The sequence below is a fragment of the Ostrea edulis genome, chromosome 3 (genome assembly GCF_947568905.1).
Source record: "Ostrea edulis chromosome 3, xbOstEdul1.1, whole genome shotgun sequence".
In the NCBI taxonomy this organism is placed as follows: domain Eukaryota; kingdom Metazoa; phylum Mollusca; class Bivalvia; order Ostreida; family Ostreidae; genus Ostrea; species Ostrea edulis.
The window spans coordinates 81,867,019-81,894,382 of record NC_079166.1 but is presented as its reverse complement, the minus strand read 5'-3'; the positions used below and the strand labels follow the sequence as shown (position 1 = coordinate 81,894,382).

The 27,364-nt window shown below is 37.4% G+C and overlaps 1 protein-coding gene across 1 annotated transcript in view; it reads left to right on the top strand.

Moving 5' to 3' along the window:
• The window catches only part of LOC125676198 (uncharacterized), a 186,765-nt gene that overhangs the window by 36,422 nt on the left and 122,979 nt on the right, over positions 1-27,364 (top strand). Inside the window, exons 2-4 of the mRNA XM_056159181.1 lie at positions 957-998; positions 20,928-21,434; positions 21,800-22,030. Coding sequence (XP_056015156.1) covers positions 957-998; positions 20,928-21,434; positions 21,800-22,030 — 780 coding nt within the window. The remainder of the gene's footprint in view (positions 1-956; positions 999-20,927; positions 21,435-21,799; positions 22,031-27,364) is intronic.

Genomic DNA, 27,364 nt, shown 5'->3' with positions numbered 1-27,364 from the left:
ATCACCACAACTCTCTAGCTTTGATTGTTATCTTATTTTACGCAATAACGATGAGGAAGAGCCTGTTATACTTCTACTATTATGAAATATGTAAAATGATAATAACTTTGAACCTAAACTCTCACAAGGGAAATATGTTCAATGATTCCCAAAACTGAACAAAATCATATACATATTCATAAAATAAAGCAATAGTCCTTCAATGACATCCTACTTGCAATGACTTTTTTAATTATGCTTTTTCGATACTTGTTTTACCTCTTTCGATATTTTTGTAACAAGTCATCTTAAACTCATTTCGTTCTCTTTATTTTTTCTAACCTTTCTACACATATATATCATACCTTTGTTTAAATCAGTATGAAAAAAGAATTGATTTTGCAAAATGTTTGTATTAGAATTGTAATGATGGATAATATTGACCTGTTGAAATTTGGTTAAGATAATGTCACTTCCTTCATGCATTCATTATCAGTTGTATAGTCTAGTATGCCCGTCCCATTTGCGTTGAAATCACAGCATAAGTATGTATGACCTAGTTTTGCCTCACACATGTATCAATAGACGGTATTAAGTAATGACTGATGAAATTAATAAAAAAGAGAAGAATGAATGATATTGATTACTTGATTTACTGGAACCTCTCAATGATTTCAATATGACGTTTGAATCAAGCAAATTTATTCAGTCATGCACATACAGACCTCGAGTTTCCAAATCTCATCTCGTCGAATGTATAGGTGGGAGTTACTTTATCTGATCATCAGTCGAACGTGCTGGCATTGGATTTTGATAAAATGCACCAATTATCAACATTCACGAGTAATGTGTTTTCCACTAGCAATTCTGGATTTAACAATATTCAGCATATGTAGGTTTATTCCAAATGTAACTCCCGTAGTTAAAATGGAAGTTTTATCGTGTCTGTATCAAATCATTTTTTTATTTGATTTCAGATATTCTACGTGAATACAGCGAGTGGAAAACACCAATTTCAGGTATTTAGAAAATCATTCATTTTACGACATGTAATACAAACATGTTTGTAATTTACCATACACCATTACCCAGAAAAAAAAGGTTGCATGTGTATTTCTTACAAACTTATTTCATGTAATACATATCTAAAATTGTGCAATTCGCCAACTCAGCGATCACCAGTAATGATAATATTCCTTATTGTTTGTTCGTCCGTGAAAACGCGCGTTTTGCATCACTTTGATTGTGTCTTGAACAAAATAGTCCAGCCAGATATCGTAACCTCGATGTTTTGATTTCTCATCTTCTGAACTCGTTTGATATTATATTTTCAGGTACGGAATTTATCATATAGACCTCAAAATACCAATGATCATATAATTATGTAGAAGATAAAATCGGGGTACTCTATAAAAGGACTCCGGCTATGAGACCACACATTGTTATATATATTTTATAATTTGAAGCATCTTACAGGAACCTGATAACCGGCATTGCGTAACGTTTAAAACATGCGTATGTAACTAATAGAAACTTCATAGAATAAGTTGAAGGGGCGAATAGTATGAGTGATTCATTGACTTTGAGTTAGATGCGTTTGATATCAGTCATAGTTTTGCTGGTGGATTTGTTTTGTATTTCTTAGTTATTGTATACATTGGATTGACATAGATGAAAATGGAATCACGTACCAAAACTATATGGACAATCAATAAACTGACATGCTCTACCATATGTAACATGAATTTACATGATTGTATTTCTTGTATGTTCTAAATGGGGACGACTCACCAATTACTGTATATGCATTTACCAATAGACATGGCAAGATGCCATCATGTAGACGTGTTCATCAAATGATCGAATAATTCTGCCCTCACTACTGACTGAAATTCAAGTTTTCGGAGAATGTTAGGTTTACCTGGATGCACCTTTGGGGTGAATAAACCTATACCGCACCATTTGAAAATTCAAACAATTATATTGTCACTTAAGGAAATGTCGCATCTTCACACACTTTCGACTATTGGCATCGTCCATTATATTTATCTAAACATTGACTTATATCACGAACTGGAGAAACATTTGTTGAATTATAGTAACATCGAAGTCGATCTAAAGTTGTCCGATCAGGTATCATATAGGAAGCCCTATGGGTTTTACCAGCCATAATATATGTTTTAAATCATTTACTGATACACAGTGTAAGAATAGACACTTGCGTCTTCTATCAATTTCAAAAAGGTATTGCAATTCAGCCGTACATAAAGGTGGCTGACCTGGAATCATTCCTAGTCCCAGTTTCAATGTTTCAAATTATGCAATTAGAATGAAAAAAAAAGACAATTGATCAATTCCATGTTCTATAAATAATACCAAATTTAAAATGCGGCAAACATGGACCCCTGGGCACACCAGAGGTGAGATCAGTTACATGGGGAGAATGAGGATCCCGCATTGACTAATCACACCCGCAGTGAGTTCCATCTATTCATCAGGTAATAATTCGTAGTACAAATCTGAATGCAAAGAACGACCTAACCATTGATATGGAACACGTCGAACAGCATTCAACCTAATGACAGGGTGTGATCTATTTGTAAATCAAGTCATTATTACGACCATAGAATTTGCGAAATGATTTGATAAAAGGCCCCGGGCGTTTACCAAATAATAAAACAAACCGGGATAGGGAAACTAAATGTTCTGCAGTTTCAAATATACTCAGTCTAAACAAAGCATAGAACACGATGTGTGCATGTTTATCACAAAATATTGGTAAATAAATGCACGCAGCAATAGTACACAAACAAAAATAGATTCCATATCAAGATCCACATATAGATAAAGTAGTAATATATGTCAGTATATCTTAAAATATTTATATGATGCCATCCTGTTCTTCTCAGAGTCCATAATCTCTAAGACTGGAAGGCGAAGATAACAAACAGTGATCAACCTCATAGCTCCTACAAGCAATGCAAAATAGAAAGTTGGACAAACACGGACTGAGTTCATTATCTTGATTAGATAAGCGGAGTTATCCATAGTCAAAATCAGTGTACCAAGAACTGCTTAACAATCGACATGAAACACGTCAGACAGTATTTGACCTAATGATAGGTTACATTGGCAAACCAAGTCGTTACAGCGATCATAAAATTTGCGAAATGCTGATTTTAAACGAGACTGTTGGATCCCCTGCACCATCAACGTGTTTGTCAGTAGCCTGCTTCTAATTCGTGTCCAATATTACTGTAATGAGTCCAATATTAATGTTAATGTTTGTCTCGTCATGATAGTATCTGACTCGTCAGTAACAAGGAAACGATCGTTACAAAAAAATCACAAGGAAACACAGAAATGACACGTGTTTTATTGTACAATAAAAACATTCACTGTAATCAAAAACAAGTGTAGGAACACCTAAAATACTCAGTCCTCGTGCCATTGTGTTAGACACGGGACTAATTACTCGCTGTGCGGTTCATGCCAGTCCTCGGTCTATTGTGTTGTATACGGGACTAATTACTCGCTGCTCGGTTAATGCCATTTCCCGACCTATTGTGTTAGATACGGGACTAATTACTCGCTGTGCGGTTCATACCATTCCTTGGTTTATTGTGTTAGATACGGGACTAATTACTCCGTGTGCGGTTCGTACCAGTCCTCGGTCTATTGTGTTATAAACAAAACTAATTACTCGCTATGCGGTTCATGTCCTTCCTCGGTCTATCGTTTTAGATACGGGACTAATTACTCGCTGTGTGGTTCATGCCATTCCTCCGTCTATTATGTTAGATACGGGACTAATTACTTTCTGGGTGGTTCATGCCATTCTTCGGTCTAGAATGTTAGATACGGGACTGATTACTCGCTGTGCGGTTCATGCCATTCCTCGGTCTATTGTGCTAGATACGGGACTCGCTGCGCAGCTCATGCCAGTCCTATATCTATTGTGTATAAAATAATTCCCATTCATCATACGGTGGATTTTGATCCGCCTCCCTGACTCAAAAGCTAGACATCTTCAGTATTTATCGTGTGCAGATTTTTTATGGCAAACTAGGTAAAACATTGAATGTTTGACTGGACATTCTTATGAAATCGCAAAATAAGTAAGTTTATGAGGTTAAATGATGGAACGGTTTGCTTCAGTTCTATAACATAAAAAACTTATATGATACCAATGTTTATTCACCGGACACGCATTTCGACAAATAATGTCTCTTCGGTGTTGCAAAAATTTAGAAATCGGAAATAACAAAAAACTTGTAGCAGCTAAAACAATATTAACTTTTTGTATCGAAAACAGCCGATTTCCGCATACATTCTTTTTTTTTTTTTTTTTTTTTTTGAAATCCATATTGTTTGCAGCTAACAACCGAGTATAAGTGTAATTAAGCATGAAAGTTAAAAAAAAAATGAAGAAGAAAATTATCGGCGGTATATAACTAATAACGTCCCTTGTTCTTTTTTATCCATATAAAAATTGTTCCGGGCGACGAGGGAAAACTTAAGGTGTTTCACGATTTGATAATACAAAAACTACAAAAACACCACACATAGCCCCAAAGACCTTACTTTATTTGAGTATGTACTACGCATGCGCATTGTATAGTTGATTTCCATATGCTTTTGAGAGTTACATCGAGTTACTCTTAGAAATTTTACAGGAAAATATCTGCAACACAAAATGATTTTCTTCCATAAACGCCGGGCAGAGTTTTGCCAAAACCGTCCCTACTTCTTAGTTTATTGTTGGTTATTAATATCCGATTCTCAACAGTCGAGTTATTATTTTTTAGGGTTTCCCAATTTTTGCATAGATATTCAAAAGTAGCCCATATGCCTTCCTTTTATTGATTATATATATCAGTGGGCTCCCATACATTAGATTTATCGTAAGAACACTTGGAAATGTTTACAGTGATTTTTATGTTGAAAGTTATATTTACTAACTCAAATTGTGTATTTCGTACAAAGAAATGGCGTGTAGATAAAAGTATGTAGCAATGAAACGTTTATCATACTGTTTATTCGATATTGAATATGATAATAGCCCTAGAGGTACATGCTATTTGAAAGAAATGAAAATTGTATTCTGTAAACATTTACATGTATATTGTATTTCTAAAACCGTTGTGAAATTTGCAAAGTTCTGAAAGAAAAACTTAAAGGTCAAACAAGGTAAATTACCATTAAACAGTTTGATTGGATAAGGTTGATTGATTGTATCTTCCAAAAGGTCTCGCACGAGAATGAGACGTCACCAAGATCGGTGAAGGGTTTCAAATTTAGGCATATGATCGGCTCTTACACCATTGAGCAGTGAGGGTTCTTTAGCGTGCCACACCTACCGTGACACGGGACATCCGTTTTTAAGGTCATCTCCAAGGAGCCGTGACATTCACACCTTATGCCGAATGTCTGGCGATGGAACGGTCACTACCTGTTTTAACGACTAAGGTCTGTCGCGGCTGGAATTCGAACTTCGGCCTTCCGCATGCTGGGCGAACGCTCTAACCTGTCGGCCACCGCGGCGGTGAGTGAATAAAATGTTATGTATCCCAGTAGCATAATGCTATAATGATGAATTGATGTTTTAATCAATGTCAATGTACATACACATGTACAATTTTGTTGACCTTCAATAATGCGTATTAAACTTCCAATATTGTGTTTGTGGTCAGAGTCATGTGCAGTTGCTAACTGTAGGTTGTAGAAAATAATACATAGAGAATAAGAGCTTTTAAACTGTGGTCATATAGAATATCATATATTTCAAACAATTGTAACATGTTACCGTATACATTGTTTCTGATACATTAAAAAACACAATTCAATGTTTACAATTTCAAAACTTATGTCTCTACTACATGCACATGTATAATGTACCGACACAAAAATATATTTGGCTTGCTTTTAGTACTGAAGGTATTTAAATGGCAAATACTCAATAAGATTATAAATATGGATAAAGAACAGTTCTACATCACGAGTACTGGCGCCGAGATCCGATCAAGGGAAATTCCCGCTTCATTACGACACCCTCATTGTCGAACAACCTTCATGTACTTTTATTATATACACATTTTCAAAAAATCCTAGTGTAGAAAAATCACTAGAGTTGGGGGGTGGGGGGTGGGGGGGGGGTGTTACTCGTCCATGGTCTAGTCAACATTTTGTAAAACAAAAGGCTTATGGATTACAGAGAGAACGGGGGGACCTGTTCACTACACAACGTTTAATATACTTCACAAAAATGCATACCATATTTCAAAATCATTATAATATATGATTTAGTATGAAAAAATATTAAGCAAGCTCTTGTAGGTGTCACCCCCTTTCCCCGGCTTTGTAATTTTCTGAACCCCATCCCCCACCTTCTCCCACAGATTGTGTCTGTATGTGTATGTTTGTAAAAAAAAAAAAAAAAAAAAAAAACACAACAGATATACTGAAATCGAAAAGATTTGAATTATAATTTAACCTTTCAATTTTTTTCTGACTGCCACAACAAAAACAATTTTATGAACCTAACCAATGAATGACCCCCATCCCCTCCGACATGGAACAAACGAACGTGATAGTCCTCCTTTCGGATCATGGCAATGAGTTTCCTAAAAGCATATCCGGGAATATAAAACCACAATATATATATATATATATATATATATATATATATATATATATTCTGAAACAAAGTGAATGTTGTAGATTTATTGATGCATTGATTAATCTGATTGATTGATATAGATAGAAAGATAGATAGGTAGACAGATAGATAGATATATAGATGAATAGATAGATATATATAGAGATAGATATATATAGAGACAGACAGATAGATAAATAGATAGATAAACAGACAGACAGATAGAGATAGATAGATATATTTACGTTCTTTGGTTGCCTCAACGTTTATAGAGAGGAGAAGGGATGGACTTATTTATTTCAATGTACAAGGGCCAGGAGAATGAGAGAAGGGGAATCTGCAGAGGACGGATGACAGCCAAGTAATGTAGATGAAAGAAACGAACGAAGAGAGAAAGACAGAGAGAGAGAGAGAGAGAGAGAGAGAGAGAGAGAGAGAGAGAGAGAGAGCGGAGGACATATAGATGAAAGGAACGAACGAAGAGAGATAGAAAAACACACACACACGCAGAGAGAGAGAGAGAGAGAGAGAGAGAGAGAGAGAGAGAGAAGTCGGATGATTATTGTGCAATAGGCGAGATAACTTCAATGAACTTCTTTAGTGGATTTTAAGCATAAACCTCAAAACTTCCGCATGTAAGAGACATCTAAGTGTTTCTGTGGTTTTAGAATCGAACTGAACATGCTGAGTGTGGATTTACATGAACGACACACATACATACTCACAAACACAAGGAGTAGAAAGAATATACAAGACTTTGAGGGTTTTTGCCCGGAATCACCCACGAAAAGGTGCAGTCCCCTCACGGTATCTAATAATTAGTTACATACCGTTGCCATTCGCAACACGGCACGTAATAGTTTCATACAAAGTGTAGCAAGAATCGTTACATTCCGTTGTAATCCGCAGCATGGCATGTAACAGTGTCTTACAAAGTGTAGCAAGAATTGTTATATACCGTTGTAATCCGCAGCACGGCACGTAACAGTTTCTTACAAAGTGTAGCAGGAATTGTTACATTCCGTCTTGTTGTTGTCGTACTCCTGCTGTTAATTTCATTTACGCTGTACTGATGTTTTGTCGCAAAGTCAGGAAACGGAAATGAATGTATAATCAGTGTCTTATCATCTTGGATTTGTTTTTGTCCTCTGAAGTCATGGGAATAAATATCCTGAATCGACAGAATATATCAACCAACCTCTCTTCAGAATAAAATCAGTGTGGTAAAAGGCTACAATAGCACAATAATACCACAAGACATATTTCAATAAACAGCTAGTAATACTATTCACTATAAAAGAGGCTGGTTGTTCTATCATATACTTGATAGGGAATCGCAAAGAGGGGGGTGGGTAACGATTGGAGTCTCAATCATTGCAATAAAATGATGGATAAAACTCATGCTGATTTTGGGGAGTTGATTTTATTTTCTTTACAAACAGATGTAAGTAAGGTTCAGCGCTAGCAGCAAATAGTTCGTAAATTGTTTACATATTACGCGTTTAGATGCATAATTTCTGTAACTTTGACTTTCCTACCGTCGGTCAATGGAGTATGGAAAATGAAAAACGACCGAAATATCACTAGAAATACAAATTAATGTCAACAGCGATATTTCACACCATTTAAACATTACTACACGCAGATGGAATATGACCGATCATAATATACAGTACAGGTCAAGAACACGATGACCCGCTTACTGAAAGAGTGGGCCTAGAAAAAAGTCGGTATCTTTGGAAATGCGGTTTCTGTGTATTCTATAGCAGTTGTGTGGACCTTTCAAATTCAACAATAAATATACATGTACCCGAGTGTCCACCATCTGGGAATCAAACGATTGACAATAATAGTAGTAGAGTCGAGTGATTTGTTACAGCGTCAAATTAAAGCGAAACCTAAATATCGTTAATTCCTCCCATGCAATGTTAAAGTGGCTGGATTCATTGTTCACTTTAACGAGAAATCTTCTGAACTTGACAGTAAACTCATTTTAGTATGAAAACAACCAGTTACGCAGTTCAAGGTTTTTCCAAACTTTCAGTTGTAAATGAAATTAAATAACACTATTATAGAATTTCAGGTCTTTTTAATACCCATTTTAATACAAGGGTAGTATCTGGGGAGTCTTCCCCAGTACGACTTGTTTATTCCCGGATTGCTGAGGAGCGGTTTCCGGCAGCACGAGGAGATTCCCCGCGGTTATGGAATATGTCAGATGTACAGCCGGACATACCCGAAGCTGAGACCGACAACTTGCGGAGCAGTTAGGTCCGTGGGACCCCTGTATATGTAGATATATAGTAATAAATACCACATATACCTTATTGGCGCCCAACTCGAGGCCGCGAATTTACATGAGTGGGTTATTGCATTTTTTTTTCTTTCCCCATATCACGTTGTTAGGTCGTCATATTGGCGGGTAGTGTCAGTTTTGGGATTTTATGTTTTCTTTCTACTTGGGAATATATTTCGATTATAGTGATTAACAGGGAATTTTATTAATTACTGAATCAATTTAGACATTCTTTGATTGCTTTTTTTATACATGTTTTGTGGATTATTCACATTTGAGCTGAATATGTGTATAAATGAGGCGTTACGTGGGTTGAGCTTACCCCATCACCCGGACAAACCTGTGGTCACGCGGAATGTACCCGCGTACTCCCAGGTATTCTCAGGCGGTGGTGAACCCTATTTCACGCAGTCCTTGCCTTCCAGTTTGAGGGAGGAGGTATGTTTAGGCATGCCTCATATGGAGAAGTGAGGTTTACTGTCCCACAGTTTGGCTCTAAGGAAGGTTATAACTTAGATCGGGATATACGATGTAGGTGTGACTCCCCGGGGGATCTAATGAGATTAGATTAACCAAAGAAAGGTTCTGGACATGACACTCCGGGGTTAAGCGTTTGGTATAAGTGGGAGGAGGATTTCTAGTCCCGGGTGGTGGTGGGGGTCAGCTATTCTTAATGTCGGTGAGGCCTACTCCAGTTAAAGGGTGGAGTGGTTATGTACCCAGCTCTGGGAGTCTCCGGGACTTCTCTGCATTTCTATACCCCAGTGTCAAGGAGGCCAGCCCAACCCCCTCATTCATGGGTTGCTGATCAGGCCCTAGGCCAGTTTAGTCAGGGTTTGTCCCAGATGGGCTTGGGTTCAAGATTGCAGCGTCCAACTCCTAGACAGTATTCCCCGGTTATCCTATTTTCGGAGCCAGGGATTACCTACGGGAATTACCAGCCCCCACAGCCCAGCCAAGGCTATGATCTGATTACAGGGCCCCCAACCTCGTATGACTAGCCATCCCATGTGCAAGACCTTTTGATTGGGGGAATGCCCCCCACACCCAGCCTTTGATGCCGCCCATGCTTGGCGATTATGCTAGCACACATACATGCATGCCCTACACTATAATGGTGACTCCTCCCTATCAACAGCAGGGGCCCTCCACCTACGCTGGCATCACAGTTTGTGGGTTGGGGATGAGAGGGGTAGAGCAACCCACATTCAACCCCAGTCAGAAGAAACAGATCGACGCGCACCATTCTCTAGGCATTCTGTCCAGGGGCTAGCTCTAGTGCCTCACACCACGTTCCAGGTCCCCCAGTACTCTTGTGCAAAGGAGCAGACAATGACCTTCAGTATAATCGCACTTCAGTACACAGATTTGCGGTACGATTAAAAGTCTAACAGGAAGTCCTTCATGCACAATTTGTACGATTGCCCCGCATCCAACAGTGGACTGAGATGGAACAATATTACCAGTTCTGCTTTTTATTGGAGGGGACGGCGAGCGACTACCACACCCTGTTGATGGAAACAGACCACATTCTCTCTCTGGCTGACATCAGTGAGCGGTTCAAGAAACTTTTTGGGTCATATGCACCAGGTTTCACACATCAGTTGAACTTTCAGTCAGCATCGCAGGATGTGGGCGAGTCATTGCGACATTGGTCAGACAGGGTGCTCACCTGGCCACCCAGGCTTTCCTGTCTTTATATGTCTTCCATCCTACGGCTTTGCTACGGTGCTGAGGACAGGGACTCATGACTCTATGCCCTGGACGGCCAGCCCAAGTCAGTTGAGGAAGCATTCGACCGAATGCAGTACTATCAGCATTCACGGCAGATGAAGTCATCCACGCCCGTGAGGGATGTGAGGCAGGTAGCTCAGGAAGAAGCCCTCAATCCTGACAAGGATCTCATGGAGATGCGTTAGCGCTTTCAGAAGTTAGAGAAGGAATTCCGGGGGCGGACCCCCATCGCCTCGGAGACCTTCATCGACACCATTGAACAGCAATCGGAAGCTAGCAGACTGCTTCAAGTGAGGGACAATGGTACACTTGAATAGGGAATGTCCGGAATTGCGGGGGAGATCAGATGCGAACAAGGGTCAAGGGATGAAGGCTCAACCTAAGGAGAGCCAGGATGTACAACCATGTTCACAAGACCCGCCAGTCATTGTCTAGTGGAGGGCCTACACAGGAAAGTCAGGACGCTGACACCAGAGCGCTCCCCAGCTAGGCCATGGTCGTGCACTGCTCGCACCGGTACAAGTTAATTGAACTGCAGGAGGGTAAAGTCAGGTGCCCTCTTGCATGCGCCGCTTCAGTAGGGACACATTCCAAGTGATGTTCAAGGGGCACCCGGGGATTAGAAATCCAAGGACTTGGTTATGGGTTGGGATATGTCGCCAGAATCCAAGCCCCCTAAGGATATCGTGGTGCCAGAACTACCGATATCAGGAGCAGAGAACTAGGGAAATGGGGGGGGGGGGGAACTTTCCGTGGGATTCGGATGACTCGTCGGACCTAGAGCTCTCATTCATTCAGGAGGAGGCTTGCGCGGATTTCACGTCCAAGCGTGGTGAGTGCCCGGAACAAGTAATGGTAAAAGATCAACCCAAGCAGGAATGCGGGCTGGAGGTGGTCAGAGGCCGAGTCGAGAGCGGAACAGGGGACATGCCCTTACGTCATGCGGAAGGAGCCCGTGGAGACTCGTCTGTGCCAATCGGACGGATACGCCCGACCACTGGGTTTTTGGTTCAGAAGGTGGTCCAGGGAGTTAGACTACAGACAGTGGTAGACACTTGGGCGGAGGGGTGTGTGTTGTCCACCCGGGTCTACGAGGAGCTCGACCCCAAGTCTCCCATCAAACAGCACGTGACTTTGGTTCAAGCAGGGGACAAATGCTACGATGAAGGGCTTTATCATTGGCCCTGTGGGAGTCCGCCGTGGAGACACGGAACATAGTGTGCCCCTCCCCTTGCAGGACCAAAATACTATTAGGCACGGAGTTTCTTCATCGGTAAAAGACTCATTTAGAGTTGGGGCATGGAACCATGACCCTAGAAAAGGAGACAGTCACCATGACATTCGGACGCTCAGAAAGGGGACAGGAGGCCAAGTTTCCTTGACTAAGACTGTCCAGGTCCCCGCTGTCCCAGTCATCCAGTGTCCCTCTCATTTGGATTGGGAATTGGAGGACTTTGTAATCAGTCCAGATATCAAACAGATCTCGGACATCTTATTAGCGACGTACAATTATGCGAGGGAGAACATGGTGATGACCAGCATTGTCAACGACTTAGATGAAGAAGTATCTATCTCTGGAGCTCATGGCGAGTGTGACCGGTCGACAGGGGATACTTACTCCTCCTAGGCATTTGATCCCACCTCTGCTGTGTCCAGGGGTACGTGTTTGCCCAACTATATATATTGTATTGCTTATGGGAGTTATGAGGTTGGTCGCTCTTCGTTATCTTCGCCTTTCATCTATCTCCGGAGGCAGTGTGATAGGATCAGCCTTGGAGGCCGAACCATGGGTACTGGCGCCAGATTTAGAATGTGTGCAGTGTGGACCCCCAAACTGAGGCAGGGGCTAAGTTAAACACATTTACAGCAAAAGTTGATGTTGTCCCCTTAGCTTGCCCTAGAATTTGGGTCAAATTCCAAGGAGCCGATATTGGACGGTGTGCGAGATGTCCTCCTCAAGCCAACTAACACTGCTGAGAAAATCCGCATGGTCGAAGCCCCAGCTATTGGCCATACTCATTATGGGCTTGGTGAAGGTGTTTCGGATGGTTACAGTGCCTTGGTTATCGAGGCGCCTTGGAACTATGTCTCCCGAGAACTTTTCGAGTACCCAGGCTGGACCCAAGGGGTGGATTTGGACTTCGAGACAGATATTGTGGGACATGACTCATTCATAACCCAAGTCCGACAGTTTAGAGGCATCAGGTTGCAAGCAGATCAGTTAGGTCCGTGGGACCCATGTATATGTAAACGGTTGTGATCGGTCGAGAAGGGGTGCTTACAAGGCGCCTCATCCACCTCTAATATGTACAGGACACCGTATTTGCCCAACTCTTAATCTTGTATTCTTTTTAGAAGTTACGTGGCTATTTTTGTAGCAATTTTATTGTAATTCATTGATGCTTACGAAGATGTATGTCGAGATCATAGACAATTTTAAAGAAAAGGGGTAAGTTATTGCCTGAAGTTTATGTACACGTTCTTGCACTTTAAGCAATGGAAATTTGTTTAGTTGTGTAAGTCAGAGGAGTTGTAGGGGGAAAATAGCAAAACCCAAGAATTATTAAATTATGTGTGGGGTTTTTCAACCATATTCGTGTGCTAGAATATCATTGTAGTGACATATTTTGACCCAAAAAATGTGCTATTTTAAGAGTGCAATTTATAATGTTGCAATGCAATGTGTTCACTTACCAGTGTCTATATAGGAGTTATGAGATTTATCAGTATTCATTGTCTCCTTTTCATACGTACACGTATGTAGACATGACTAATTGCGCCTTGATTGTTATAGAGACACAACATACGTTTATGCGTAAGTTTTTGAATTTTTAGTGTACTTCTGTATTTTTTTTTTTGAATAATTGCGAATCTACATAAAATCAACTCCCATCAGTACTTTCAGTACTTTGATGAATTATTGTGTGTGAGAAACTGTTATAACTATTATCGGCGTTTCAGAGAAGTGATCAGAGGGGTCTCAGTGGATTGATCGGAGCGGTTTCAGCGGAATGAGCAGGGGGGGGGGGGGGTCAGCGGAGTGATGATAAGGGTTTCAATGCCAAGACGGAGTTTCGGCATACACTTCAAAATGTGTCATTTTTCCCGATGTTATCGGGGGGGGGGGGGGGGTAATGCACGGATTGTGGGGATTATTTATCGATCTATTGGTAGCTGTCAATATCTTGAACACTCGTGGACAATCTTAGAGATTGTTGGAATTTGACTCGGTCGTCATAAAAACTTGAAATTATCTCAATATTTAAGACATTTCCTCTCTACTCCTCCTCTTACACAGCTAATTCATATTCACATTTCAGACTTCATCAGTAATTCTCCCTCCCCCTTTGTTTCCTGTTTTAAAGGGGTATGGGCACGATCTGAGCTGAACATTTTCAATTTGATTTCATTTTTTTCATTTTTATTGTTTACAATGCACATTTAAAGTATTTTCAATGGTCAACGAAAATTGTAATGGCAGTTGTTGAGTTACAAGTGAGATACAATTGTTGACATAAATATTGTAAATATTGCTCAATAGAAGTTAAAATGCTTAAAATAATGAATTGTGCCAAACACTAGAAACTAATCAATTGTGTTTTGAATCAACTTACTTGTAAATTGCAAAAAAAAAAATTAAAAAAATGCTTTAAATGAAAGTTTTACTAATTTTCTAACCAAGTAAACAAAAACATGGTGCGAGTCTTGTTTACATAACAAAGAATTGTGAGTTCTACCTCTCCGGTATAACTCGACGACTGACATTCAATTTTTTGCTGACAATTTATAAATACCTTATTTAAGCATTCTAAACATTTAAATTTTCAGCTCGAATCGTATCCATGCCCCTTTAAGATTAGGAATATACAAATTTTTGTAATTGTTATTTGAGCGCGCGGGGGTAGGGGGCAGTTTTATATGTTTTTACTCGGTGTCAGCCTCCATTGTGAAACCAATGATTACGTTCAATCAGATGGTATTGCTTTACGTAGATCTCAAGGATGGTGTCTATGGGGGTGGGGTCACACATATTTCACAGACAAGATGAATCAGAAGTGGCAATCCCCTTTATTTCCAGGTTATTTTCAGATGCAAAACTAAATAAATATTGCGTGAGGGCCCTCATACCACTATTCTTAGTAGCAGTAGTGAATGAGAAGAAAGTAAGCTTGTACATGTAGTTATGAAAAATGACATGACCACAATGGATATAAGAATGGTCTTTCTCTCTCTCTCTCTCTCTCTCTCTCTCTCTCTCTCTCTCTCTCTCTCTCTCTCTCTCTCTCTCGCTTTGTCCAGAATGTTAGACAACTTATATTCTGAACCCCCCTCCCCCACATACAGGTACTTTTAAAAAAGATATTCTTGCCGCAGTGGAACAATATACAACTGTAGAGTTCAAAAATCACAGAGGAATATACAGCATGAATCACGAGATCCTATATCCTACTTGTGGAAAAATACTACCATTTCAATTACAGTGTGCCTCTTTACTTGATCGAATATGCAAATTTTACTCGCTGATTGGTCGTATGGTTTCAATAGAAGTGAGTTTAGATAATCACGCTGTCATTCATTCATCAAGGTGATTAGTTAATAAGAACAAAAATAAAATTGAGTTGCGTCAAGCGAAAGGGGACCTTCGGGACAATATTTTCAAAACTGGGTTTTTATTATTTTCTGAAAGCACATATCTTCCTGATTATTTTGATACCAAAGTTTACCTTGAACGTTACACCTAACCCATAGTAATATTGATTTGAAATGCATGCATTGATCGTGAGATAACGTTATAAATCATTTGATAACGTTATATAACGTCAATATCATTGGAACATCATTGTAAAGAAAACAAAGACTTAAATATTCAATGCAAATGAATGTTATCAAATGTAATCAAAGACTATACCACTGGTGACCATTTTAACGACTATATAAACAATGCTAAGTTGATTTCTGAAATAGTGATCAATTATGGACAAGAAAAACGAGTATTGTGAATCATCAACAACAGAATTTCACTATCATCACTCTTGAACATTTGGACAAGTGGTATCCTTGATTGGGTCACAGACCATGCAGAACAGGTAGCATCGCTCCAAAGGCAATCCGCTGGGAGGATTGTCAGGCATTAAGTCCTCTGGTCTGATGGTGGGCTTCAGCAGAATGAATTCTCTCTGTGTATCTTCTGCACCACTCTTAACAAACAACTTCACTGTGTATAGATTGATCTATGAAGTATTCCAAAACGACAGTTGTACAAAAATTACGAGTAAACCATGGATATGGAATCTTAATACTACCCTATATGGAACTATCACATCAAATATATTGAAATTTATATGTAGACAATCCGCCATGCAAACCTGGAGATGAAAATTTGAGGTCTTGTAAGTTGTATTTTTCGTATGCCTTTGACGGACATGATTCAGAAGCAGAATTCAAGGTAATGGTAAATGTCTTCCAGTCATACCACTTTCATGAAATTTCACCTGGGTTTCTCAAAGAAAACTTTCATATGTCGAAACTTTGACTTAAGGTTGAGATATTACTTAAATTTTGACTGCTCAAATAAAAGAAAACTCAAACTTAAGTTTTAAAGAAATACAAGAATATTCGTCTGCATCATTAGTGTATAATTATGATGAAGATGTTGGACTTCCCACAACATCTATGACCCGAAAAAGACTTCACGCTGTAATAATAGCCTTTATTTATGCAGGATGACACAAATTGGCATATAGCTAGTTTCCATTGTGGTCCTGCAAAAAACTGAACAAAAAACTGTGTACTGTGGCCAAAACTCTGAAAGTTTACCAAAAATAATCATATCTCTCTCTTTTGATAATTCATTGGTAGTCAAGATGGAATTTTGTACTTCTTTTGAATTGTCATGACCTAGACAGTTCTCTCCACATGTGCAAGATTTTTTTAATACTTTTTCTTTCAAACTCTACATGACATTATATCCATTGCACGCTGTTTTCATCGCTGTTTTCTGTGCAAAGGTTTTGCCAAATTTCCTTATTTTCTTCCCGAGATCCTCATTGTAAACTCTGTCGACTGAATGTATTATGTCCAAATCACTATTCTCCTCATCAGATGGTGCAGATTCGGGAATTGATTTATGATGAGGTAGGAATTCGTCAATAAAGTTGTCTAAATCTGGTATAAAAGCATGTAATTAGGTATAGATTCGATTTGTATGATCTATTAATTTTTATATCAAAGTTTTGTTTTAAAAAAAATAGTGCACACAGTAAAAGGTAAAGCATATAAAGACGCAGTATATCTACTCTAGATTTTGTTTAGTATGTGCCATAATTTTTTGTTCAAAATCACCAAACAATTTAAAATCCTGCATTAATATGCCAGTACAATGTATCATATATGTTGTCCATGCTACGAATTGACCTTTGAATCTTTTGCATTAGAAATATTTTATATTTTCTTTGATCAAATTTCACACAAAATGAAATTATTGTATTGAAATAATACATTTCCAGGTCGGAGCATATTTGCCAGCTGATATAATGCTGGAGCTATCTAATCAAAATTAAATCCTCAATGTTGGAGCAACAAATAATTTTGTTTCATTTTCAAAATTTTAATGATCTATCTGTAAATAACACGTTATAATGAATATTTTCCCTGCCACAGGTATATAACATTAAATATATAGGAAATCACACATCAACATTGGTAATGTCTTCGACCCTTTGAAATGGATAGGTATGAATGGCGAATAAATATTGTTATTAATAAAAAAAAAACGACAACAGCCCCATACTGTATTTATTATTATTATTATCTATTGGGTGTGTGTCAATACAAAATTAATGTGTAGAGTGATTAGGATGTATTGGATTGTTTAAAAAATTGCCAATCTAATGCGTGTATGTGTTCATCTAATTCTTTTACTTTTGTTTTATGTTGATTTTAGAGTAGGCCTATTTCATAGTTATAAAAATCAGCTTTCTTTTGGCAACACCATATATCTAGTAATGACGTTTAAAATATATATATTTGGATTTTTAAATTGTGAATGGCTTTAACTACAGCGATTTTGAAGTGTATGTAAAATCAATTCAAAAGAAATCATTGTTTAAATTATGTGAAAAAATAATTCATTTGATAGAGTAACACCCTCTGAAAATTAATACTATAAATAATGCTTAGGCCAAAAAAACAACATATGTTGGCTTCCACTTTCCCTACCTACCCTAAAAATTTCTGCCGACCCTAACACATTTTTTTTCCATTCTCACAGATTTTGCAACTGTCATCACTATAACAAGAGTATATTTATTGACTTATTTATCAAGTTATTTATTATGCACTAATGCTAGACAGTTTCCAAAACACAGAAACAGTTTTTGATAAAGTAAAGTGAAGAAATGTATTGATTCATCATATAAATTTTATTTGATTACTAAATAATCACTTTATTGTATGCATAGTAAAATACTAAAACATTAGAAAATTATTCAACCTATAAAATAAAAAATTAAAAAACCACTACATACCTACCGACACTTCAAAATTTTGAGATGAAAGTGGAAACCAACATATATATATATATATATATTTTTTTTTGGGGGGGGGGGGCTTAAGACTACATCTACTAATGTTTATATTACCTTTGAAAAATAAAATAATGAGTGAACTTAAAAAGATAAATTATTAGAAAAAAAAATTGCACTCCAAAAAATTTTTTTTTTTTTTTAAAATTGCGTAGTCGCTAAGAGAATTGAACCCGGACCGCCCGCATGGCATTCGAGAACGCTACTTCACAACCAAGTTGACTTCGTGCCCCCCAGCGAGAAAATAAGAAAAAAAAATATTAGAAAAAGAAGAATAGATAAAGGATTTAATTGGTCAAATCTTTTGATTGATAAACTTTATATTCAATAGTACTATAAGTCTATCCTTACACTTGCTCTACATCTTTTATCATCAACGCAATGTTCAGTGCCGCGCCAACATCGCGTCGGTGGACATAATATCGTCTGTTTGTAAACATTAATACGAGACTAGGCCTATTGCAAGTACTTTTAGTTTCCTTTCCATCGTCACCGACTGTGGTTTGTACATTGTTTACATCAGATTTATTATTTGCATCATGTCACTTATAGGCCTATACACACAAGCTGCTTACTGTAGACTTCTTGTTACGTAAGAATCATTTAGCCAGACTAGGCAAATGCTACATTCCATGCAGAAAACGGATACTATTTGAAGACACATGTGAAACACAATTTAAATGACTAATTAGGTGTTATTAATATCTTTCATTGCCATCTATGACAAACCGTGTCCAAAAATTTGCACGCTCGGCCAAGCTTAGAGAACACGCCGTCATTGGAACGATAGTGTTGTCATCTAAAACATCTTTGAATAATTGTCACAAAAAGCTACTTGTCTAAACTAATTAGTCCGCTAGTGGATTCAAAACAGCTAATTTTGATTAGATTGTTACTTCTCAGATTTGTGGTAAACATTTAATGACAATTTTGCCAGAAATTAAACTTAATGCAACCTTTACTCTCTCTCTCTCTCTCTCTCTCTCTCTCTCTCCGCGGTGGTCTAGAGGTAGAGCGTTCGCTCTACATGCGGAAGGGCGGGGTTTGAGTCCCAGACGCGAGATACCTATGTTAAAAGGAGTGGTGATAGTTCCTTTGCCACACGCTCGGCATCAGGTGGGAATAATTAAAACGGGTGCCCCGTGTCACAGCAGAATGGCCGTGGGCGCCGAGCATAGACACAAAATTACAGGTCTTTGTGACGTTTCTATATAAGAGAAAATATCTCGAGGGGGCGTAAACACATGCAATATCTCTCTCTCTCTCTCTCTCTCTCTCTCTCTCTCTCTCTCTCTCTCTCTCTCTCTCTCTCATTACATATCCATGGACACTCAAAAATATTCAATTTTACGCACTGTATCTACAGTCAATGATTAAACTTCACACTTAGAAATTAAATTCCTACTTCCCTTTTGATTTTTTGTTAAAAGTTCAAGGTTAGACTAAGACATCTCTCATTTGAAGACATCTTTAGACTTTTATATGGCATTTCTCTTAAAGCTATCAAGTTGATGGTTTACTTATATTAAGAAATAGGTGTAAGGAAGACTCTTATTGATTACGAGACAAAAAAGCAACAAATCAAGACCACACAGTGCTACTTCTTGTAGAATGGCATAAGCAAAAGTTTGTAGAAAACACCCCATAAGACTCCCTTTCTTTCACACCGTGGGTTTTCATATTCAAGGCAAAGTTGTCCTTAAATTCATCGCAATCTGACGAGTAACCCTTAACTTGTTTCTGTGACAAATTCTAATATGATTACAAGGGCGTAGGGGTCACATACCCACCCCCTTTTAAAGTGGGCGACACAACTTTTTCATTGAAACTCCTCGTCCCCCTATTCCCCCTATTTCAAAATTGAAAATCTCTACTACGTGCCCAGCCCCACCCACCCATCCATCCCCCCTTTAAAGTGGAACTACGGTAATTCAAATCAGAGATTGTTTAGATACACTACTTTTTTGCCACAAGGAAGACATGTATTGGGATCGTGTTATTATATCTTCACTCGTGCTTCCTGAGGACATCATACGTTTTGTGTTCGTAGTGAAAATTCAAATTTGTACCATAGCATATATCTGATCCCGTCCTCGTTATAAGTGAAAATTCAACAGGAAAAAAAACCCAGATTATATTTTGCTTTTACAATAGGAATCCCACAACACACACATTCTTTTTTATCATCCCTTTTAAAAACAGTGCCGCATATTACGTAATTTTAATGCCTGTACAGAAAACATAGATTAACATGGATCAGAAAATCATGTTGTTAAAACCATTGATGTGCAACACCTGCAAAATACAAATAAAAAAACGGCAACTATAACTGAAAATAAACACATGTTCAAAGTGTCGCAGTCTTCACACTAAAGAGGGTATATTTCTATGAAAACAATCATTTACTTTACTTTAATGAGATAAGTATGCATTCCCTTAATATGTTTTAACATATAAAATAAAGACACCATATGGATATAAGTAAGATCAATGGTGCATTTTTTTCATAATAAAGTATCCCATTCTCTCGGAATCAAATCATTATTTCACACAAAGGTTTTGTTGTGATACTTCAGTAGTCCGAATCTATATGCACATGTACATGTATATAATTTTTTAAATCATTGTTGTAATGATATGAACAGCCTTGTATTACTGTATCATACTATATTTTCAGATCAGTTCTCCTCCCTGTCTGATGACGAGGTGCGCGTGTTATTCTGTTTTCTGTGTTCTGACCCCGGTACCCCCGACTTTACTGATACAGACTGGCTGAACATTCTTAATGTGATACGAAAGAAGATGAACGTTAAGGGCAGTGTAACAAGTGAGGAGGCACAGCGGACTCTGGACGGACTGAAGTCATGTGGAGTTCTTTGGGATCAGGACGGAGTAGACATCACTGAGGACGTCAAGGACGAGACCATGTACCGTGTTACAGAACGTCGTATAAAACGTTTTCTAGAACTTAGTGATACACTGCTCCCCGTGTATCGTTTATCCAGTTATACTACAGCAGTGAGGTATCTGAGATCACAGAGATACACCAGGAAGTCTGGAGAGAAATGTGTCATTTGTAAGGACCTGTCATTTGATTCCATACTCATACCCCGTCTACAGATGAACATACTGACCCACGTCACCATGGAGGACACGAGTATCTGTGATGAAGTGTCATTTTACTGTAAGTATGAAGTAAATGAACCGTTTAGTGATCTACACCCAGCAGTCTATATATAGTCATGTGAATTATACTTCCTTGTTATCAATGTTCATTGTAGATATTTTATTGATTGATGAATGAGATATAAATGATTACATTGTTCTGTAATATCGTCTTGTAGTATAAACAAAGAAATGTACATACAGCATGCACTACCAGACACATTGACTGATGGACACTGTATATGTAAAACATGTAATGACGTCACATGATTGGCGTTAGGAGAATAATTCACTATATGTGTTATTTTATTGTTATAACTCATTTCTAAAATTTTCAATGTTGTATTTCTGGAATTAATCGATATTTATTTATATATTATTCAGTGAATATCCCTCAAGATAAAGTACGCATGAGTGATGATAAACGAAGAGCGTTTTTAGAGGAATTACAGCATACTGGGGAGTATGTACAATACAGAGAGGGGTCACAAGACAGTGTACAACACGTCAAGTGGCTCTGGAGATACGAGAGACCTGACATCGTGAGATCCTGTATAGGTCTCCACCCACACTGTGATATTTACATCATCAACAACACGGCTTACAGAAAACACAGTAAGTCAACAGTAATATCAACAATATTAAAGAGATCTCTATGGAGCTCCACCCACAGATTCCAAGATTTATGATGGGAAATGAGTTATTGCATTTGTGCAATAAGTAGTGAGGTTAAAACCGAATTGCATAATTATCATTAAATTATTACGTACAAAGTGTTCTCAAAGGAATATATGCTAGAACGACTAATTTGGCATTTTCATTGGTAATCTACAGAAATACCAGTGATTGTTGTTACAATTTTATGCATACTCGATGTTAAAGCATACGTTTGATATTTACACCTTCAATGTTTTGCCTTTCACAAACCTATGGGAATAGGCTATACAGGCGCGTAACATCGTTTTGAAAGTATGGGGAGGGCAGCCGGAGGAGAAGTTCACTGTGCAATTGTCAAAAGTCTTAATTTAAACAATATTTTATTATGTATGAAACATAAATGGATTAGGCAGCAGGCTTGCAGCCTATATAAGCCTTCTCCAAAATATTATCAAAAAGTCTTGACAAGCAACAGAAAACAAACCCTATAGATGTTCATTTGCTCAAACTTCAAAATTATAAATCTCGCGTATGTGCGCTGTGTTTGTGTTTAAGAGTGTGCGGGGGTGGGGGGGTGGGGGGTGGGGGGGGGGGTCGTTCTTGACTTCATGGGTTCGATTCACCAGGTCAATCTAACGGTCTTAAGATTCAATATTATCAAAAACGTGTGTAAGACAGAGGAACGTTATCAGCCAGTATATATTTCCCTGCATGTGGAAATAGCTACTAATATTCTACCTAGCATTGCATATATATAAAAAATAATATGAAATCAACGTTCTCAAAAATGGGGGAGGAGCATACCATGCTCCCTGGTACTACGTGTCTGATAAAAACCCTGGACTAGCGGACCTGTATGAAAGTCAATGACTTAGGAATAGTTTTACTGTCACTACTTCATTCATCATTAAAGATTTGCGAAAACGAATTCCAGGCAATAAACCCGAAGATTATTTCGATTAAATCTTTTTTGAGTGACTCACACCTGGTCGTATGCCTCTTTCTGAAATGGACCCCTAAAGGGTAGGTGATGTCACAACAGGGGGCACTTTGTTTTACATGGCAATATACGTGGAAATCAACCCAAATCGTTGTACCCATGGAAAAATTAAAACACTTTATTGTCAGTGAAATGAAACATTTTTTTGTGGCCGTTTTTGTTTATACTTGCGTCAATATGTCTTGTTCTTATTTGTTTTAAACCATTTAAACAATGCACAGCAATCATCATACGTGTTATTGGGGACTGAAAACGCTACAATACATATTCATATATATGTAAACTACATGATCATGATTAGACTTACTAGCTTTTATGTTGCTTTTATTACATACAAATGTTACTGTGTTTCAAAAATCTAACTCTCTGCTCTCTAATACACTTAAATGTCACATCGTAACACATATCTACATTTGTAAGGCCAACTTTTTAAACATTTGTTTAACGCGATTTTTTTTTTTATAAATTGGGTCATGGAGTCGAAATGAAAATAAAAATAAAAGTTATAAATTCAAGCAGTTGGTCCAAAAAATTATTCAAAGTCGATACTATACACTGGATGAAAACACTAGTTTCCGCAAAACTGAAACCATATGGAAACCTTGCAGAAACCTGACGTTGAGGTTCCCCTATGGTTTCCGCAGTGCGTATAAACGATTATATAGTTTCCGCAAGTTTCCGTCAAGTTTCAGTCTGCGGAAACCTGAAGTTGAGGTTTCCCGTATGGTTTACGCCGTGCGTAAACGATTATATAGTTCCGTCAAGTTTCAGTCTGCGGAAACTGTAGGCTTTGATTCCTAATGGTTTCCGCAATGCTGAAACTTAACAAAAATTGGAGGTTTTTAAAGTAATAATTTAATATGCAATAAATAATTCAAATGCGAATTTAAAAAGCACACAAAAAACTTTAAAATGTAAGTGAGAGAAGAATAGTAAGCACTTTATATACATCATATTGTTATAAGAATTGTTTCAGTTAAACAAAACAGATATGAAATGAGATACAGAAAACAAAGTATATTCCGTGTGTTGTTACGTTTGACAAGCTAGCATGCCTGTGTACTTCAGTTAATCCCTCCGTGTATTTCTTGTTAGTTCCATGTTAATTGCAAGGATTTTCCTCCGTCAGGGGAACAATAGAGATAAATACACAAGGTAAACTGGAAGAATAATGTCCAGCTTTGTCACCGCATAGAAACAAAGATCGAAGTTCATTGTAATTAAAAATAAGTGCATATGTGGGGTTGGGGTTGAATTGAAACCTTCAACTGGGACATTTATATACAGTCATGTATTTACGCAGATTTTACGTTGCATGTGCATTGCTAAGAATGCAGATGTTTTTATTTTCATAATTTCAAAACTATGAATACTATAAATTAAGATTTCAAACACTAATACTATAGTCAGGTGGTAGAATTACACACATATGTCTGCGTGTGAAATACGTTCGCACATGCAAGTAATTACATGAAATATGCCAATTGGAATTTTTTTCGAATATGCTCAATTGATTGATTTAGCAATCAATAAGTAATTTGCATACATGTATAATTATGCATGCATGTCACTGGGTGTTTTGATTTTATCATATGTTATAATAGTATCAAGGATATACAATGTGATTATAGGCATATGTTCTGAAAACTTATGTTGCCCTCTCTCTACATACAGTGTACATGTAGATTATGACATGTGTACATACATTATTAGTCACACTACATTATACATGTGTAATAATATTAATATTATTTGTTTAAAAACATTTCAATTCAAAGCTTAACTGAATCTGTCAGGTTTTTTAATACATCTTTGAAAAATACAAAATAATTTAACACAATACGAATCATCGTCTAATAAAACATATGGTGTCAACGGTTTGAGTTTTATCAAGTCCATAAAATTGACCGAAGAAATCCTTCCTAGCCTTTGCGAATTTCGGACAGAAGAAAAAAAAATAATGGTATGCATCTTATACTTATAATATTCACATGAACATAACGAGGTTGCAGTAATAGATCATTGTTCATAGTACACAATTATGACAAAATCTAATACCTAGATGTACCACCATAAGTGGTAATCTAGCTTGCCGCTTTATTTATGTTTTATAATTTGAGATTGAATGAGCATTTCTAATACCAATAGAAAGGCAGTTGACCTGTAAGGATGTAACGCTTCCTTCATTTTATCGACATCAAATGAATATTTTACGCCTATGGAATCGACTCGTTACAATGCCGGACGACAGGCTTACGAAAAAAAAAATTCATGTGGGATATGGAATAATCACACAACATAAATTGGTCAAATACAGTCAAATTCCTTTTTGAATCTCTTGATATGACAGTAGATTTCCTAAATCGTATGGTGTGTAACGTGAACACAGTGGAAGAAAAACTTCGTCTGGATTTTATGAATGGCTGGAATGAAGAGGTCCATAACATTCCAAAACTTAGAACCTACCGACCGTAAAAATATGAGTGATTTTCAAACAGAAAAATATGTAATCATGGATATTCCAAAAAGTCATCGTTCTATACTTGCCTAGTTCAGATGTGGTGTCTTACCTATAAGAATTGAAACAGGACGGTCTAAGGGGGAGACGTTATCGGATAGACTGTGTACTTTATGTTCTTAAAATAGTGTAGAAGATGAATGTCACATTTTACTTCATTGTTCCTCTTATTCAAATCTTAGAGTAATCTTTTTTACCAGTATCGGATTTAACCCCACTGTGATCAATGTCAGATTTAGACAAAACAAAATTTCTATTATTAAATTTCAAAAGACAAACTGCAAAATTCCTGTTCTCCGCATACACCTACAGACAGTCTATCATATACCATAATAGTATAAGTCATGCGTAATACATGTACCACTGTATTTATTATTTAATGTTTGGGGGGGGGGGGGTGTTTCTGTTAAAAGTGACATATAGGCCCGATGGGCCGGGTGTTTAAATTCCTAAATTCCTATTATTCTGTTTAATATATTTTCAATTCTGTAATGTATAAAACACATTTCACTATAATAAATCATTTACTTACTTGCATTCCTAGATGTATTTGTGTTCGATTACCTCGCATGCTTGTAACATTTGGGCACTAAACTGTATGCGAATATTTGTCGCATATAGTACTTGTTCACAAAATTCAGGACTAGTTAATTTTGGAATCAGCATATCTTATAATATGAATTTAATGCAGTGCAGTCTGAAACCATGCAAAGTTTCACACAATGAATTCAGCATTCTAATACAAACATGCACTGGTGAACACTTCTCAATTTAAGTTCCTGAGAGTACATATTGTAACCTGAAAGTCTATTTACTGTTATTTAGAAGTTTGAATATATACAATCAATAAATCAATACAAACTCTGTACATATAACTTTTTAAACGAATATCACATATATCAAAGGCACGAAGCATGCATGTACACATATACACAGATTAACGAAAGAATACAAATAAAATAAAAATTCCACTTCCATGCAGCATTGTCACTGTTCCACAGCTGTTAAGAACTGATTTGTTTATATGTCATATATTTTGTTAATTTCTCAATTTTCATCTGTCTTTCACGCGTACTTATATACACAAACAACTATTAAAAGATCTATAGCAACACTTAAAGCTGTGACAATGAAATATTTCAGTGATAATGTGTACCCAAAGTCTTGCAAACCTGGAACATATCAATAATCTCGGCTGAAATTCGGTTCAGCTGGATGTCCATCAGTCAAATATCCAGCCGAGCTGAATCTCAGCTGAGATTACGCAAGACTGACATCCCCTTTAAAGGGTTTATACTACGATTTTTAATGTAATTAAAATCAGAAGGAGTAACCTTAATAAAGCACGTTTCTGCTGTTATATTGTTTCATTACTCCCAATAATTGATACAAACATGCATTTTATCTGCATATATTCAAAGCTTCCGCTTCTCAAATCGTCACTAATGAGCTATCTAGTCACGTGATGCGTCATGACGTCATACGTGTCAATGTGCTTCAGCAGCTATGTATGTGTGTGTCACTGTGTGAATATATTCTATTGAAAGTAATAAATCATACAGAATGGATAGTTAATGTTCCGACATCGATGACATCCCGTTAGCATTTAAAATTCCGCCATACATATTTGAACCTACCGCTGAGCCAAATCTTAAAGAAATTCCCTCAGCAAACATTTATATTAGCCTAATACGACATCGACATTGACCACTCGGACGGAGATCCCGCTCACAGAATGGAAACTTTTGGTAAAAATCTGAATGACACATTTCGT